This window comes from Chelmon rostratus, chromosome 5 (assembly GCF_017976325.1).
Source record: "Chelmon rostratus isolate fCheRos1 chromosome 5, fCheRos1.pri, whole genome shotgun sequence".
NCBI classification, from domain to species: Eukaryota; Metazoa; Chordata; class Actinopteri; order Chaetodontiformes; family Chaetodontidae; genus Chelmon; species Chelmon rostratus.
Window position 1 is genome coordinate 26,966,500 of NC_055662.1, and position 13,386 is coordinate 26,979,885.

The following is a 13,386-nucleotide window of genomic DNA, read 5'->3' on the forward strand; positions in this document are numbered from 1 at the left end:
TCTATTAAATTAGATGAAGCCCCACCCACAGAGCAGCAGCTGAGCCTCTGATTGGACGACTGTAATGTGGTTATTATAGTTAACTAAAATTAAACTAAAACTAGGTCTCAGAAAACATTTTAGTTATACTAAAAATAAAAACTACACAACTTACAAAACTGACTAAAATAAAATCAGAATATACAGGAAATGTCAAATGATTTGTCAACACAACAAGCTTGAGGAGGCTTTAGTGTGTTTCCATGACTGTGAGTCCACGGCCTTCACAAAGTGTTGTGTTTGTACTGTAATCTTTCCCCTGACGAGCACTTCTCATATTCAAATTCTAAATAAAACTAATACTGACACTGATACAAACTAAAGTAAAAACTAAACATTTTAAACCCTAAAAAATAAACGTATTCCTGCATCACTTGTGGTAAGGCAACGTGATTTCTTCTGTTCTAGAGACAAAACATCGCAGATCATAAAGACACAGTTTCTCCAGCATCTGCAACTCTTTTCGTTACAGATGTGGCACAGATGTTTCCTGCACAGTGTCACAGTTATTTCAGTTATCTGTGTATTTATTTTGGCTCCTACTGTAAAACTTTCCTATCAGAAAAACAGCGCATGAATTCTAAACACACACTTCCTGTGTGTTTCGCATAATTATGCAGAAATACATGATGTATGACAAAGTGTATGACATAAAGGTTTGAACTTCCGGGTGTGTCGTCCAACAAACGTCATGTTGTGAAACATATATTTTTAACACGAACAAAATGTAGAGTGCATTACCTCTTAAAAGGTTTAATCAAACTTCTCATTGGACGTTCTCACCTGCAGAGGTGTCGCACATCAGGCCCGACAGCACAGAGAGCTGAGTCAAGTTGGTGACACCAGGAAATAAAAGCATCGCTATCTCAAAAATAACATCAACATAAACTGGACTGAACACGTAGTAAAACTGCTGGAGTAAATTATTCTGACACGCGAAGTCATTCATTCCGCAGGTGTGTCAAACTCAGGTGATCCTTTCTTCTTTCTACTTTTTTGTTTGCGTAAATATACTTTTCGGTATATTTTGCTCGCACTCCAGAGCATCTCCTATATTGATGCACTCATAATAAAACAGTTTTTTTTAATGAATTAGTTTGTAAAAAGGGAAAATATTGTTTGTGATTTATGAATTCTTAAATTCCATTTATACAGTGAAACTATCATGACGTCTTATTTTGAAAAGCTCGAACGGACGTTGTGTGTGCGGCTAGCCTCATCCGCTGAGAAAACGCTGTTTTTAAAGGGAAACCAAGGTTGTTGAGGTCCGTGGAGGCACAGCAGGTTGAAGGTAGGTGTAGACTCATTAACCTGTTCTCACAGTCCCCGTGCTGTCGGGGTTCTTGTCCTCTAAGTGTCTCTGGTTCAGCCGCTTATCGCTCAGGTTAGCGGAAATCAAGATGCGGCCAAATGTCAAGTCAAGACAACTGGTAAAGTGCAAGCTAACTAGCAGCTAGGTGGAAGCTAACGCGGCTAACGGCACCGTTACCCGGTTCACGCGAGCAGGCTGCCGGACTCAGTGATGCTGCTCCGGCTGTTTGGTCGCTGTAGTCGACTGTAAATTAATAGATGAGTATAATTCGGTGTCTATTGGAATATATTGTCACAGTTGTGTCGTGTCTTATCAGTACAGAGGCGAATATTTCCTCTGAGCGGCTGCGGGGGGTGGGGGTGTTCTGGCCCCCCGAACATGAACACAAACACACGGACAGTAAGAAGACAGAGTCCTGCGCTTTAGCTGCTTCTGTGGCTGTCAGTGTTCAGTTCATCTGCTGTCTGTCTGTCTATGAACTTTATAAAATGTTGACATTTAGTCAGTCGGTTCCTGGTTGTTACCTGAGAGGCAGAAATGTAGTTTTTATTAATAATAATGAGAATAAACGGAGGAATGGTTTGTGTGTCCTGTTACCCGGGTCTCTGCAGCTGTGTGAACAGGAACAGAACTGATCAATAGAATAACTGATAATAAGAGAAAGAACTGACGTTAAAGCACAGTAAGTGAATTGAAGTGTAAGCTCTTGTAGGCTATTTATCAGCTGTGAATGTTTTCTTCATGGCCAGCTGTTTTATTTGAGAACACTGTGCAGTATAAAAGATATGACTGATACATTGATTAGGATGCTGATTTTATTTTTTTTTCTCAAAGTGAGCAGTTATAATGCACCCAGGTCCAGATTGATTACTGTCACAGCCAGTAAAAGGATCTGTAGGTCACCATCATGCTGGGTGTTGTCACAGGTAGTACAGAAATGCTTCAGATCAGATCTCACATTTTCTGTTATAGTAAAGTCTTGAAGTGACTGTGTGCAGAGTTTGAAGATGTCTGGCAACCCTGAGTGTTGGTATCAGCAGCGACTCTGGCTCTGCTGCCTGCTGGGGCTCAATGATGTCAGGTGATTGTTTTATGTGTGTTCTGCTGCAGGCTGCATGTTTTTATAGCTTCCTTTATATCTTGTCCGAGCTGGGGTTTGCAAGCTTCACGATGCACGTGAGCACTAAAACAGCCTCGACGTGCAGTGAGTATTCTGGCCTTTGCTCAGAGCGCCATATTTGACAGCACTTCAGAAGCCTTTGCAAACACTCTACTGCTTCTGCATGCATTCAGAAGAGGGAACAAATACCACGTACACCAAACCACATGAGGAAGCAGCCACACTTTAACCTGCGCTGCAGGAGGACTACACAGCGGCTTCACTGTACTTACACTTGCATGGCTTAGTGTTTGAGTCAAGCAACAAAGCTGTGTGTGAATTTACCTTTAGGTTAATCTAGTCTCAGTGTTTGTTGATGGAAAAGTCTAAGAAAAGAAGAACACAGTTGAAACAAAAGCTGTCAATCGTCCTCTCTGTGTCTCAGGGTCTGTGTCTTTAATGTCCATGTCCATGCAGATGGACGAGCTTGTGTGGCAGATGGGGGTGTCGTTGGGGCGGGGAGTCATTGTCTTCTAGAGTATTGGAGGGGGGGGTTCTGCAAATACTCCACCCTAACCTTTGACCACAGCAGACCCTTAAAAAGCATCTGTCCTCCTGGTGACTGCAGACAAAACGAGCACCTGACGCTGCGGCTGATGGAGGTGGAAATAAAGCAGTCATGTGGTTTTTATCAGCTTCATTTGAATGTTTAATGGAGGGAAGAAGCGTAAAAATGACAAACTGGAGATTAGAAGTACACTTCCAGCCTGGGGGAGGCCTCGCCATAAACTACAGGAGGGGACAGTAAGCTGCAGGCATCTCTCTTTTACATGATTATACAGAAACTGCTGTGTAAACACCCTGTTTGTTTAAGACAGCGTCAATATATTCTGCAACTAACAGTCACCAGTTCATCTGTTGATTAATTTATCAGTTAGCTGATTCATTGGGCTATAAAATGTCAGGAAATGCTGAAAAATGCCCATCAAACATTCTCAGGACTGACGTCCTCAGGTGTCTGTCTGTCCCGCAAACAGTCCTGAAGCCAAACATGTTCAGTTTGCTGTCGTAGAGGACTGAGGAAACCAGAGAGTGCACACCTGAGGAGCTGGACCGGAACATTTCTCAACTCTGTCATATAAAATGACTCAAAACAATCAGTGATTTTCTGTCAATGGATGATCGCTTAACTGACTCACTGTTTGATCTGTAATCTAAATTCACTCCTGTGTCCAGCTAATGAGGATGATGATGATGATGTTTTGATGATCAAAACACAAATCATTAATTAAACAGGGGTCAAAGCTACATCGTGTTTAAAATGTCTGTCTCAAGCCTCAAATGATCCCACGAGACGGCTTTAATTAAATTAGAATAGAAACAGTTTCTCGGTTTAGCGCTGCCTTGTTTGTGAGTTTGACCTTTCAGAGAACAGAGCTCCTGTTCATGTGGATCAGTTCAAGGCGAGTTCATGTTGTTCACTGTATATTCCCTCTGAGCCGAGGACACGCGTGTGACGGTACGCCGTGTAAAAGGACCCCGCCGCTGTGGCTGCGTGACTCCTCCACCACAGAGCCGACCTTGGTGGAGGTGCTCTGACAGAAGCTTCTCCAGCTTCATGTTGCTCCTCCTCAGGAGCTGCTCGTCTTTCTGTCTCACAGTCCTCGATTATTCAGAGCCGGCGTCCTTTCAGAAAAGTCACTGGAAATCATGACATCATCAAATGTTCCAAAACATCAATAAAGCAGAATCAATCATTCACAATCAAACTGTGTTTCCTGAGTCCAGGTGTTAATCTCCTTTATCCAATCACGTGTACCCAATCATGATACCTGTTACCAATCAGCCTGTTTACCTGTGGAATGTTCCAAACAGGTGTTTTTGGAGCGTTCCACATTTTCCCAGTCTTTAGTTGCTCCTGTCACAACGTGTTTAAATTGTGTTGCTGCATCATATTCAGAATCAGCAGATATTTACAAAAATCAATTAAGCTGATGAGCTCAAACATTGAATATATTGACTTTGTGCTGTTTTCAGGTGAGTTTCTGTCAGAGAGGATCCGCAGGTGATCACATCCTGTTTTCTTCATGTTTTACGCGGCTTCTCAGCGTCTTTGTTACCGTGGTCGTCTTCCTGTCAGGCTCAGATGGTTTGGATCAGTTTTTCTGCGTCTTGAAGTGAAAGTTTTGACAGAAGATTTGAGGCAGTTTGTCTTTGTTGCTTCTCGTTCTTTGAAGTCGGACGTTGAAGTGACATGAAGCGTAATGTTGGCAGAGCAGGAAACGACAGCTCCTCGTTACAAACCGGCTCCTGGAGTCGAACCAGCGTGGCAGATTTATGGCTCCAGCAGTTTGTCTGAATGTGTATTTTCATTTATTGATCATGTTTTCTCCTCCGCTCAGGTTGCTGCTGGTTGCAGGGCCCCGTGGAGCAGAAGAGCTGTGCCATTCCCCCTTTTTTCCTCTCATGTCCCCCCCTGTGTGTTTCCCTGTGTGTTAGTGACCCCGCATCCCCACCCACCCCCCACCCGATCCTCCGTCGTGTCGCCACTCCCGCCCGAAGCCCCCCTCTCACCCCATGCTTGGGACACAGCCAGCTCACTGCCAGCCCAATGACTGCCTGGATCGTCCTGCCTGTCAGCCTGTCTGCCTTCTCCATCACAGGAATATGGATCGTGTGAGTTACAGCATCACAGCGTAACGTGTTCACTGATTGGTAGAGCTGTGAATGTTCATCATGTTTGAGGACGCTCACCTGTTCCATCCTTTGCTGCTGCATGAGCAGTGTGTTTGATGTTTACCACTTCCTGCTTTAAATGAAGGTGTGTACCCCACAGATACGCCATGGCTGTGATGAATCACCATGTTTGTCCTGTGGAGAACTGGTGAGTGATTTTCCTCTTTAGATCTGAGGAAGTGAAACTCACATTCTTATTTTTTTAAATGCTGGCAGTCAGAAATGAAGTGAACTCACTGTGTCTCCACCACAGGTCTTATAATGTAACATGCACAGAGGAGCTGCCCCGTCCAGGCTTCCCAAAGACATGCTGCACCATCCAGGACATTCCCCTCATCAGGTCTCCTCCCCTCCGCTCTTCATCGCTTTGTTTCAATACAATACCAGTGTTGTGTCAGCAAGCCCTCGAGGCATGAATTAGCACCTTGTTAACTTACGCTTTGCATGAATTGCATTTGTTTAATCTGCAAATAAGCCTCCAACCACGAGCGAGTACAAAAGCGCTCCTGTAGAAAGGCATCACGGGACACAACAGGCTTTTCTGCAGAGAGTTTACATCCAGATTTGATATCTGAGCGTTTTTTACATTGTTTTACGTCCACACGCGTGTAAGCAGGGCTACCTGTGCAGGTAGACACCCTGACAGATGGTGAAGGCGCTGTGGCCTCGCATGCACTGATATACATGAAGGTTACTGTCCTGCCTCTCAGACTGACAGCTGTTCTGTCTCCATGTGCTGCAGCAAATGTGGCTCCTACCCTCCTGAAAGCTGTCTGTTCAGCCTGATCGGCAACGTTGGAGCCTTCATGGGTGAGGCCTCGTCCGAACTAGTTTCTAACGCGCGCACACACACACACACACACACACGGAGTCATGTCATTAAAAGACATGAATCGTGCAGGACTTCTGTCTTGAGTCCTTGCTCATGTTTTTAAAATGAATATTAAGACACTACTGATGCTGTAAGATATGGTTAGCTTAGCATAAACAGTGGCTCCAGCTAGCCTGGCTCTGTCCAGATGTAACAAACTGAGCTTGCTAGCATCTTCAAAGCTCGCTGATAGATAAACGTGTGGATTTATGTGCTGGACTGTTTCTTTGCTGGGGACAGTGACTGCCCATACTCATGATGTCTCTGTTAGGTTACCAGGCAACCAGTAGAGACTCCAGGAAGTCACTGCGTCTGGAGAGAAATAGCTTTAGCATGTAGCTTTCAGTAACATAACAACGTGTCGTTTAGAAAGACGATTTCTGGACTGTAGACAGAACCAGGCTAGCTGTTTTCAGTCTTTATGTATAAAATCTTCTGTGGTGTAAAACAGTTTGAATGAAATACGCAGTAGTTATTGTAGAATAATGGAGTAAAAATACATATTAAATACATATTATGCAGATAACATACGACTGCTGCTCTCTGCTCTTTAACGCAGCAGAAGCAGTGAAGTATGATTAACCAGCTGTTACAGGTGACAGGCGATGATGTCATCAGGTGACAGGTGTGTCCAGGTTGTTGGTTACATTAATGCTTCATGGTGCTCACAGACGTCAGCCACTCGCCTCCGTGAGGCTGGAAATAGCCTGCGCTCTCTAATCAATAATGAATGCAGCTTTCCTTCCACTCCCCCCTCTGTCCTCTCCCCTGCATGTTTCCTCCGTGGCCTTCCTCCTTTGCTCCTCCTCCTCCCCCCACCTTGTTTTATCCCCACTCAGCTCTGCCCTGATTTCTCCCCTCTGCCTTTAATTTTCACTATCGATCCATTACTCACATCAGATTTTCTCCTCGTATGGATTTCCATATTTTTTAGTTAGAGTTTTGATTCCTCTCGTTGCATCTCCCAGCTCGACTCCCGACACGCTGTCCGGACGCTTTGCTGTCGACCTTTGACTTCCTTCCTGTCGGTGGCTCTGCCTTTCGCTGCCTTCATGGTTGCTCTGTAACAGACGACCTGCAGGTTTACAGTTTTCAAACAGTGAAGCTAGGCCTGCCAGGAAAAGTGCTGACGAACAGCAGAACGAGTGCAGTCACATGACCGAAACTACAAACGAGCGAGAGAGAGCGCCATGTTTAAAGAAGCGCTGTGCAAAACAAAAAACGATCGCCTCATTCATGAGAACACCTGCAGCACCTGAATGAAGCAAACGTTCAGGTGCTGCAGTGCAGTGTGTGTGTGTGTGTGTGTGTTGTGCAGTCTGGTGTGTGTGTTAGGGTTAGGGTGTGTGTGTTGTACTGTGGATGCAGTGTAAACGTGTGTTTGTTGTGCAGTCTTATGAGTGTATGTGTGTGTGTTGTGTTGTGCTGTGCAGTCTGGTGTGTGTGTTTGTGTGGATGGTGTGCGTGTGTGTGTGTGTGTGTGTGTGTTGCGTTGTGGATGCAGTGTAAACATGTGTGTTGTGCAGTCTGGTGTGTGTGTTAGGGTGTGTGTGTTGCGTTGTGGATGCAGCGTAAACGTGTGTGTCCTCCCTGCAGTGGTGATGGTGTGCCTTCTGCGCTACGCCCAGGTGATCGAGCACAGCCACAGGTGTTGGGTGAACACCAGCGCTCTGGTGTCCGGCTGCACCAACGCCGTGGGTCTGGTCATGGTGGGAAACTTCCAGGTAAACGTCCTGCAGAGAGTTTGATGACACGAAACGCTTCCTCGCTTCTCCGACTCCTCGAACTGAACCGCTGTGTTTGTCAGGTCGATCACGCCAAATCTCTGCACTACGTGGGCGCCGGCGTGGCGTTTCCGGCGGGGCTGCTGTTTGTGTGCCTGCAGTGCGTCCTCACCTACCGGGTGGCCGTCACCGCCCTCGACTACTGGATGGCCCATTTCAGAGTGGCTCTGGCACTGGGAGCCATGGTGTCCCTCGTCCTCAGTATCCTTCCTGACGAGGGCGACTCTTCCGTGTTGTGCAGAGACAGTTTGTGATGTTTGAACTTTTCTCAGCTGTTTGTCCTCCTTAACCTCCTCTTCCTCCCAGGTGGCATCTTCTTCATCCACGAGAGCTTCATCCTGCAGCACGCCGCGGCCATCTGCGAGTGGGTCTTCACGGTGGACATCCTGGTCTTCTACGGCACCTTCACTTACGAGTTCGGCACCGTCACCAGCGAGACCATGATGGCGGGCCTGCAGCAGAGTCACCACCACGGCTCGGGGGTCATCATGGGCCCCAGGGCCCGGGGCTCCGCGCTGGGGGGGGCGACCAAGGGCCTCAAGTCGCCCGGAGGCAGCAGCACGTCCACACATCTCAACTGTACCCCGGAGAGCATAGCCATGTTGTAGCTCTGCATCGCGGCCGGAGGTGTGAAATGTCACCGCAGAGGTGCATCATGGGTGCCGCAGGAAGGCAGGAAGTTCTGATACCTGTAACCACTGATCGACACCAGGTGACCATCTGTAGCGCTCTTCTGTCTTTTCTTTCCTCTCCCACGTCGCTGCGAGCCGCTCCAGTCCGAGGTCACGTTTCCTGTTGCGATGTTGGAGGCTGAATGTGTGGAACCATGAATGTTTCCGGGATGGCTGTCGGTTTGGCCGATTCTTCACTTGACTGATGTTTCCTTTCCTTCCTTCCTTCCTTCCTTTCTTTCTGTGCATTACTGGTTTTCCCTCCTCAGACCCTCCTTCATCGAGTACCCAGTGCTTCGCTGGCCCACCTGTTTCAGCCTTTTGCTTCTCTCTGCACGGCACACTTTCTGAATGAGAGCGTAACAGTCAAAGTTTGAGTTTGCGTAGTGAGTAGAAAACACTGAATGTCTGAGAAGTGAGTAGTGAAGTTATGTTTGTTTTCAGGCTGAGAGCTTATGGCCTTTTTATTCAATGAGCAGAAACGACCTGTCGGAAAATGTTCTCCACACTTTGATCCTCAAACACGATTTTAGAGCGAATTTTGATGGTATTTCTTTTTTGTTATTTTACAAAGTACGTACACGTGCATCTCGAGCCACCGTCACTGTTGAGCTCACGATCTGTTTCACTGACGTGCGAGTGCAGGATGGCTGCACAGGAAGCTGCCGGCCTGTCGTGATGACAAGCGCACGTCCTTCATGTTTGGCTGGTTGTCGTTCTGTTTCGTCCCGCGAGCTACATGATCGGATCATTTCTCTCTCACGTTTCTGTTCCAGGCTGTCGTTTATTTTGCCGTTCTGTCGCTGCAATAGTCGCCATCGGTCATCTGATGATTTGTGCTCCGCTGGAGTGAATGATGCCTTCTTCAGTGTGTTGAACACAGGGCTTGTTTTGTTCTGAGATGTTTGAGGTGTTTGAAGGTAAAACTGGAGCCTGACTCACATTTACAGAGCAGCAGGTCACTGATCTGATTCCAGGCCGGACCCTCGGAAGCCTTATTTGACTTTGTGTTCAGTCTGAAGTGAGTGAAGCCCCTCAGTCGTCACACAGGACGTTTGGTTCACGGGCGTTTGCTTGTAGACTTTGTGCCATAAACCTTGTGGCGCCTCAATGGTGTCCAGACGGCAGCACGCGGGCTGCACACGGAAGTCAGAGTCCGTCACATGTTGAGGTTGTTGTATGATTTCCTGTTGCCAATTTCTGTCAAAGTGTTAATAAGCTCGACAGCAGACTGAAGCTGATGCACCAGATTTAGGTTTGACTCAGATCTCACACACACACACACACACTCAGTGTTCTGCCCTCTGCACAGTGTTGATAGATTTTTACCTGTAACCACTGGATGCCAGCAATACGTGTTTTTAAAAAGGTCACATCACCTACCTCTTTTATCTTCTGTGGGTTTGATGTTCTGAGGCGAAGCGAGAGCGCCGGCTGTTTGAGATTGAAGAGTATCTCATGCGACGGCGTCTCTGCAGTCCACGCAGAGATCTGTCCTGACAGATGACGATGTGCATGTGACAGGAAGTGGATCTGCTGTACGTGACGTGTGCGATCGTACGTCAGGTCAGATTTTCTTTTTGTGCAAATTATTGAAGTTGAGCCCTTTCTTTGTGGGACCGCAGCGATCCTGATCCCGATGTTGCCAAAAAAGGAGCGAGTCCACTGAGGTGTGGTTGTTTCCTGTGTGTTGGCAGCAGGCGTACGAGCACTGTTTTAGCCTTATCCCTCGTACCGTGCCAGGGGAACATGTTCAGATTCTTTTTGACCTTGTGTTCAGCTGTAGCTTACTTCACCATACTGTAACTCGGTCACACGGCGTGACTACAAACGGCAGCTTGTACGAGCCCTCACACATCGGGGTTGGATTTACTCTGTAACAGCATCTGCACCATAATGCCATCGTCCACAGGCCAAACGTTAAAGGCGGATTTTCCAACCCATTTTCTGTTCATTCTGTCAAATGTTCTCTTCAGTAAGCTGTCATATGGTGTCTTTGTGGGTGGGGGAACAGCTGCCTGACCGGGACGAGTCCTGAACTCGAGCAACAACAACACAAACATCTATGAAAATGTTTCTGTCTTATTTCCTGGATTCGAAGAGAATGGAGTCTGAAAAATCCCCGAAAACGAGCAACACAGCTGATTTTGTTTCCTTTTATAAATTCTGTAAATATGTATGATTTGTCTATCATTTAGGTATTTTCATTTGACAGAGATTTATATTCAAATATGAAATAAAAATGATAAATTATTAGCAGCTGTCTTGCACGTGTTGTTCTTTGGACAGGAAAATGATCAACAGCAGCATATCGTTAGCGTGTTAGCACCAGCCCATTGATTCTTCATATACAAACAGGGTCTACACTGACTGCTGTATGGAGGCGTCAGTTATAATAAAGGACCACGATGTGCTGTAGAAGCACCAAAACAATTCAGACCACTTGGATTACATTACTGATTGTTCCTCTGACAAACACAGGAGAAGTGCAGCTTCCAGCATGTCGATTTGAATCTGTCTTTAATGACACTGTGGAAGTGTTGCTGCTGGAGAGCACCTTAGAATTACTTAACATGAAAACATTTTCGTGGAAAAACATAACAAAAAAGGAGGCGCTGATTAAAATATATTCATGTCTTTAAATAATTCTTGTTAATTACACAAACATAGCTGCAAAGATTTTGTTGCGCATTCAAAGCTCATAAATGTATAAAAGAGGAATAAAGAGGCTGAAGTGCAATGCTTCAGTGCTGCTGGCAACAGCACACACATCTTCACATCTATTCATCCTAACGAGTGAGAAAAGAGCATTTATCCAACGTAGAAACAAGCATTTTCTGTTTGTCATGCTGCATTCACGCCACACCCAGTGAACAGGAAACAGCTGTCACATGTTTTTCCAACATGTTATCCCGGACTCGAGCCTTGTCTTCAAACCGGACTGAACGTTTTTTTACTGTTACATATTTGTAATATTATGACGGAGGCTTTGTTTTGTGAACAATTTCTTGAGATGATTCTGATATTTTCGACTCTACAAACATGAGGCTGACATAAACGTTGTTTCCCATCCGCATGTTTAAACTGAATGAAAAGGCATGAATGCAGCATTTCACCGTTACTGAGGCTGTCAGCTTTTTTTTTTTTCTTTTCATAGTTCACCGTGCCACAAACAGCACCGTCGTGTCATGTGTACATGGCTCCATGTAGGTCTTCCAGCCGGTGCTCCCTCTGTTTTCTTCTCTCCTGCAGGACAGAAACACAACTGAGCCGCAGACTGACGCCAAGTCGAAAACACGGGCAGAAGATGAGGATCGGTCGAACCGTCCAAAGCACATGTCCACACTCACCTTGTCCTTCTTAAACTCCTCATACTCCGGATTGTCAGTTGGTAATTCAAGTCTGCAGAGCGGACAGGAGTTCGTCTACGGTTGCAAACATGCAGACGGTTGAAACACAGTTCAGAGCAGCCATTCAAGCTTCATCACACGTCTGCTGTAAAATGAAATTGTGAATGTGGGAGCTTTACCTTTCCCAACCAGGGCAGAATACATCCTGAGTGGAAAAGGTGTTTGCAGGGCATCTCTCGAACCGTCTCTTGTTCCTCGAACTCCAGCAAACAGACGGGACACTTGAGGCCTTTGTCTGTGAGAACAAAACACCAGATTAGATCTCTCATGTCCTCTGTCAGATGTGCTGCATCGGCAGGAAAAGTCACTCCTCAGGAACAACTTGCTTCCACAGGTGAAGTCTGTAAAACACATTTAACTAGTGAAGTCTGTCACCTGCTTGCTCTGGAGAAATGACGACCACAGTGAGGGTCTGGACAGCAGTTTTCGCAGCCGGAGGAGGGAGACGCTGGTCCCAGTCTGACAGGTCGAACCCCCCTGAGTCAAGCAAGTCCAAACCCTGCATCAAAGACCTGAACACAGAGCCGGAGGTCAACCACAGCACCAACGCAGAGCATCACCATGAGGGACAGGTGTGTTCAGCTTACCTGGCCAGTTCAAGCAGCGCGTTCTGCCGGTACTGCTCCTCAGGGTTGGTGGGCTCACAGTCGTGCTCTTCAAAGTAGGAAGCCATGTTTGTCCAGCCGCCGTTTGTGGCCTCTTGGCATTAAGATACCTGACAGACAAACGAATGAAGAAGAATTACTAATATTCAATATTTAACATTGAGGGATTTGATCACTTCAGTGTCACTGAGACCAGACAGACCACAGCACCGACCATCACAGTGAAAGCAGCAGATAACAGATGTGACCTTCAGAGTCAGCTGGAGACTCTTTCACCCTACAGATACTAAACACGAACAACAACGTCCATTCATACAAAACGTCATTGTTCGCGTTTTTCCACCAAACCGTTAAGTCTGGTGATGGACAGCAACACAAGCAGCCCGTGTTAAAAAGTTCCTCTAATAAGTTCATGTTGAATAAACCGAAGTGAAACATTCAAACTCCTGAAAAGATTCACTTTGACTCAGTCTGATAAACGCGGACACACAACAAATGTTTGTCAGATAGTGACGACAGACACGACAACGGCTAAAGCTTGAAGCCACCGACACCTGGACGGGTTTAAACGTGTACGGAAACACTCACCATGACGGACAAAACTACACATTAACGGGTTCCTGGCTAAGATGAAGAAATTAGCGCCACTTACCTAAAATGTTAGCTACAATAAACATGTCATTCTTCCGGGTATGTCGATTTTGACCACGTGGTAATTTGTCCAATCACAGTACCAATCGCTCCCGGTTTCTTCATCGAAATGTTTTCTGGCTGTTGTAAAATAACAATGTCACATTGCTGCCACCTGGTGGTGAAGATGCGTACTGGCATATAGATCTACATCTTCTGGAAAGTGTTT

At 46.1% G+C, this 13,386-nt stretch overlaps 2 protein-coding genes across 2 annotated transcripts; one reads left to right on the forward strand and one right to left on the reverse strand.

Moving 5' to 3' along the window:
• Window positions 1-1,270: 1,270 nt before the first annotated feature.
• Window positions 1,271-10,771, forward strand: LOC121606933 (transmembrane protein 150A-like). Its single transcript, XM_041937552.1, has 8 exons — window positions 1,271-1,330; window positions 4,853-5,126; window positions 5,287-5,334; window positions 5,440-5,526; window positions 5,929-5,996; window positions 7,654-7,781; window positions 7,865-8,042; window positions 8,148-10,771. The coding sequence occupies exons 2-8, from the start codon at window positions 5,062-5,064 to the stop codon at window positions 8,447-8,449; spliced, it is 876 nt and encodes a 291-aa protein (XP_041793486.1). The 5' UTR covers window positions 1,271-1,330; window positions 4,853-5,061; the 3' UTR covers window positions 8,450-10,771.
• Window positions 10,772-11,015: 244 nt separating this feature from the next.
• Window positions 11,016-13,278, reverse strand: rnf181 (ring finger protein 181). The gene is made up of 6 exons (XM_041937553.1): window positions 13,180-13,278; window positions 12,510-12,637; window positions 12,298-12,434; window positions 12,042-12,157; window positions 11,863-11,937; window positions 11,016-11,758 (listed from the first exon to the last, which is right to left on the reverse strand). Exons 2-6 carry the CDS (start codon window positions 12,593-12,595, stop codon window positions 11,699-11,701), a joined length of 474 nt encoding a protein of 157 aa, XP_041793487.1. The 5' UTR covers window positions 12,596-12,637; window positions 13,180-13,278; the 3' UTR covers window positions 11,016-11,698.
• Window positions 13,279-13,386: the final 108 nt, after the last annotated feature.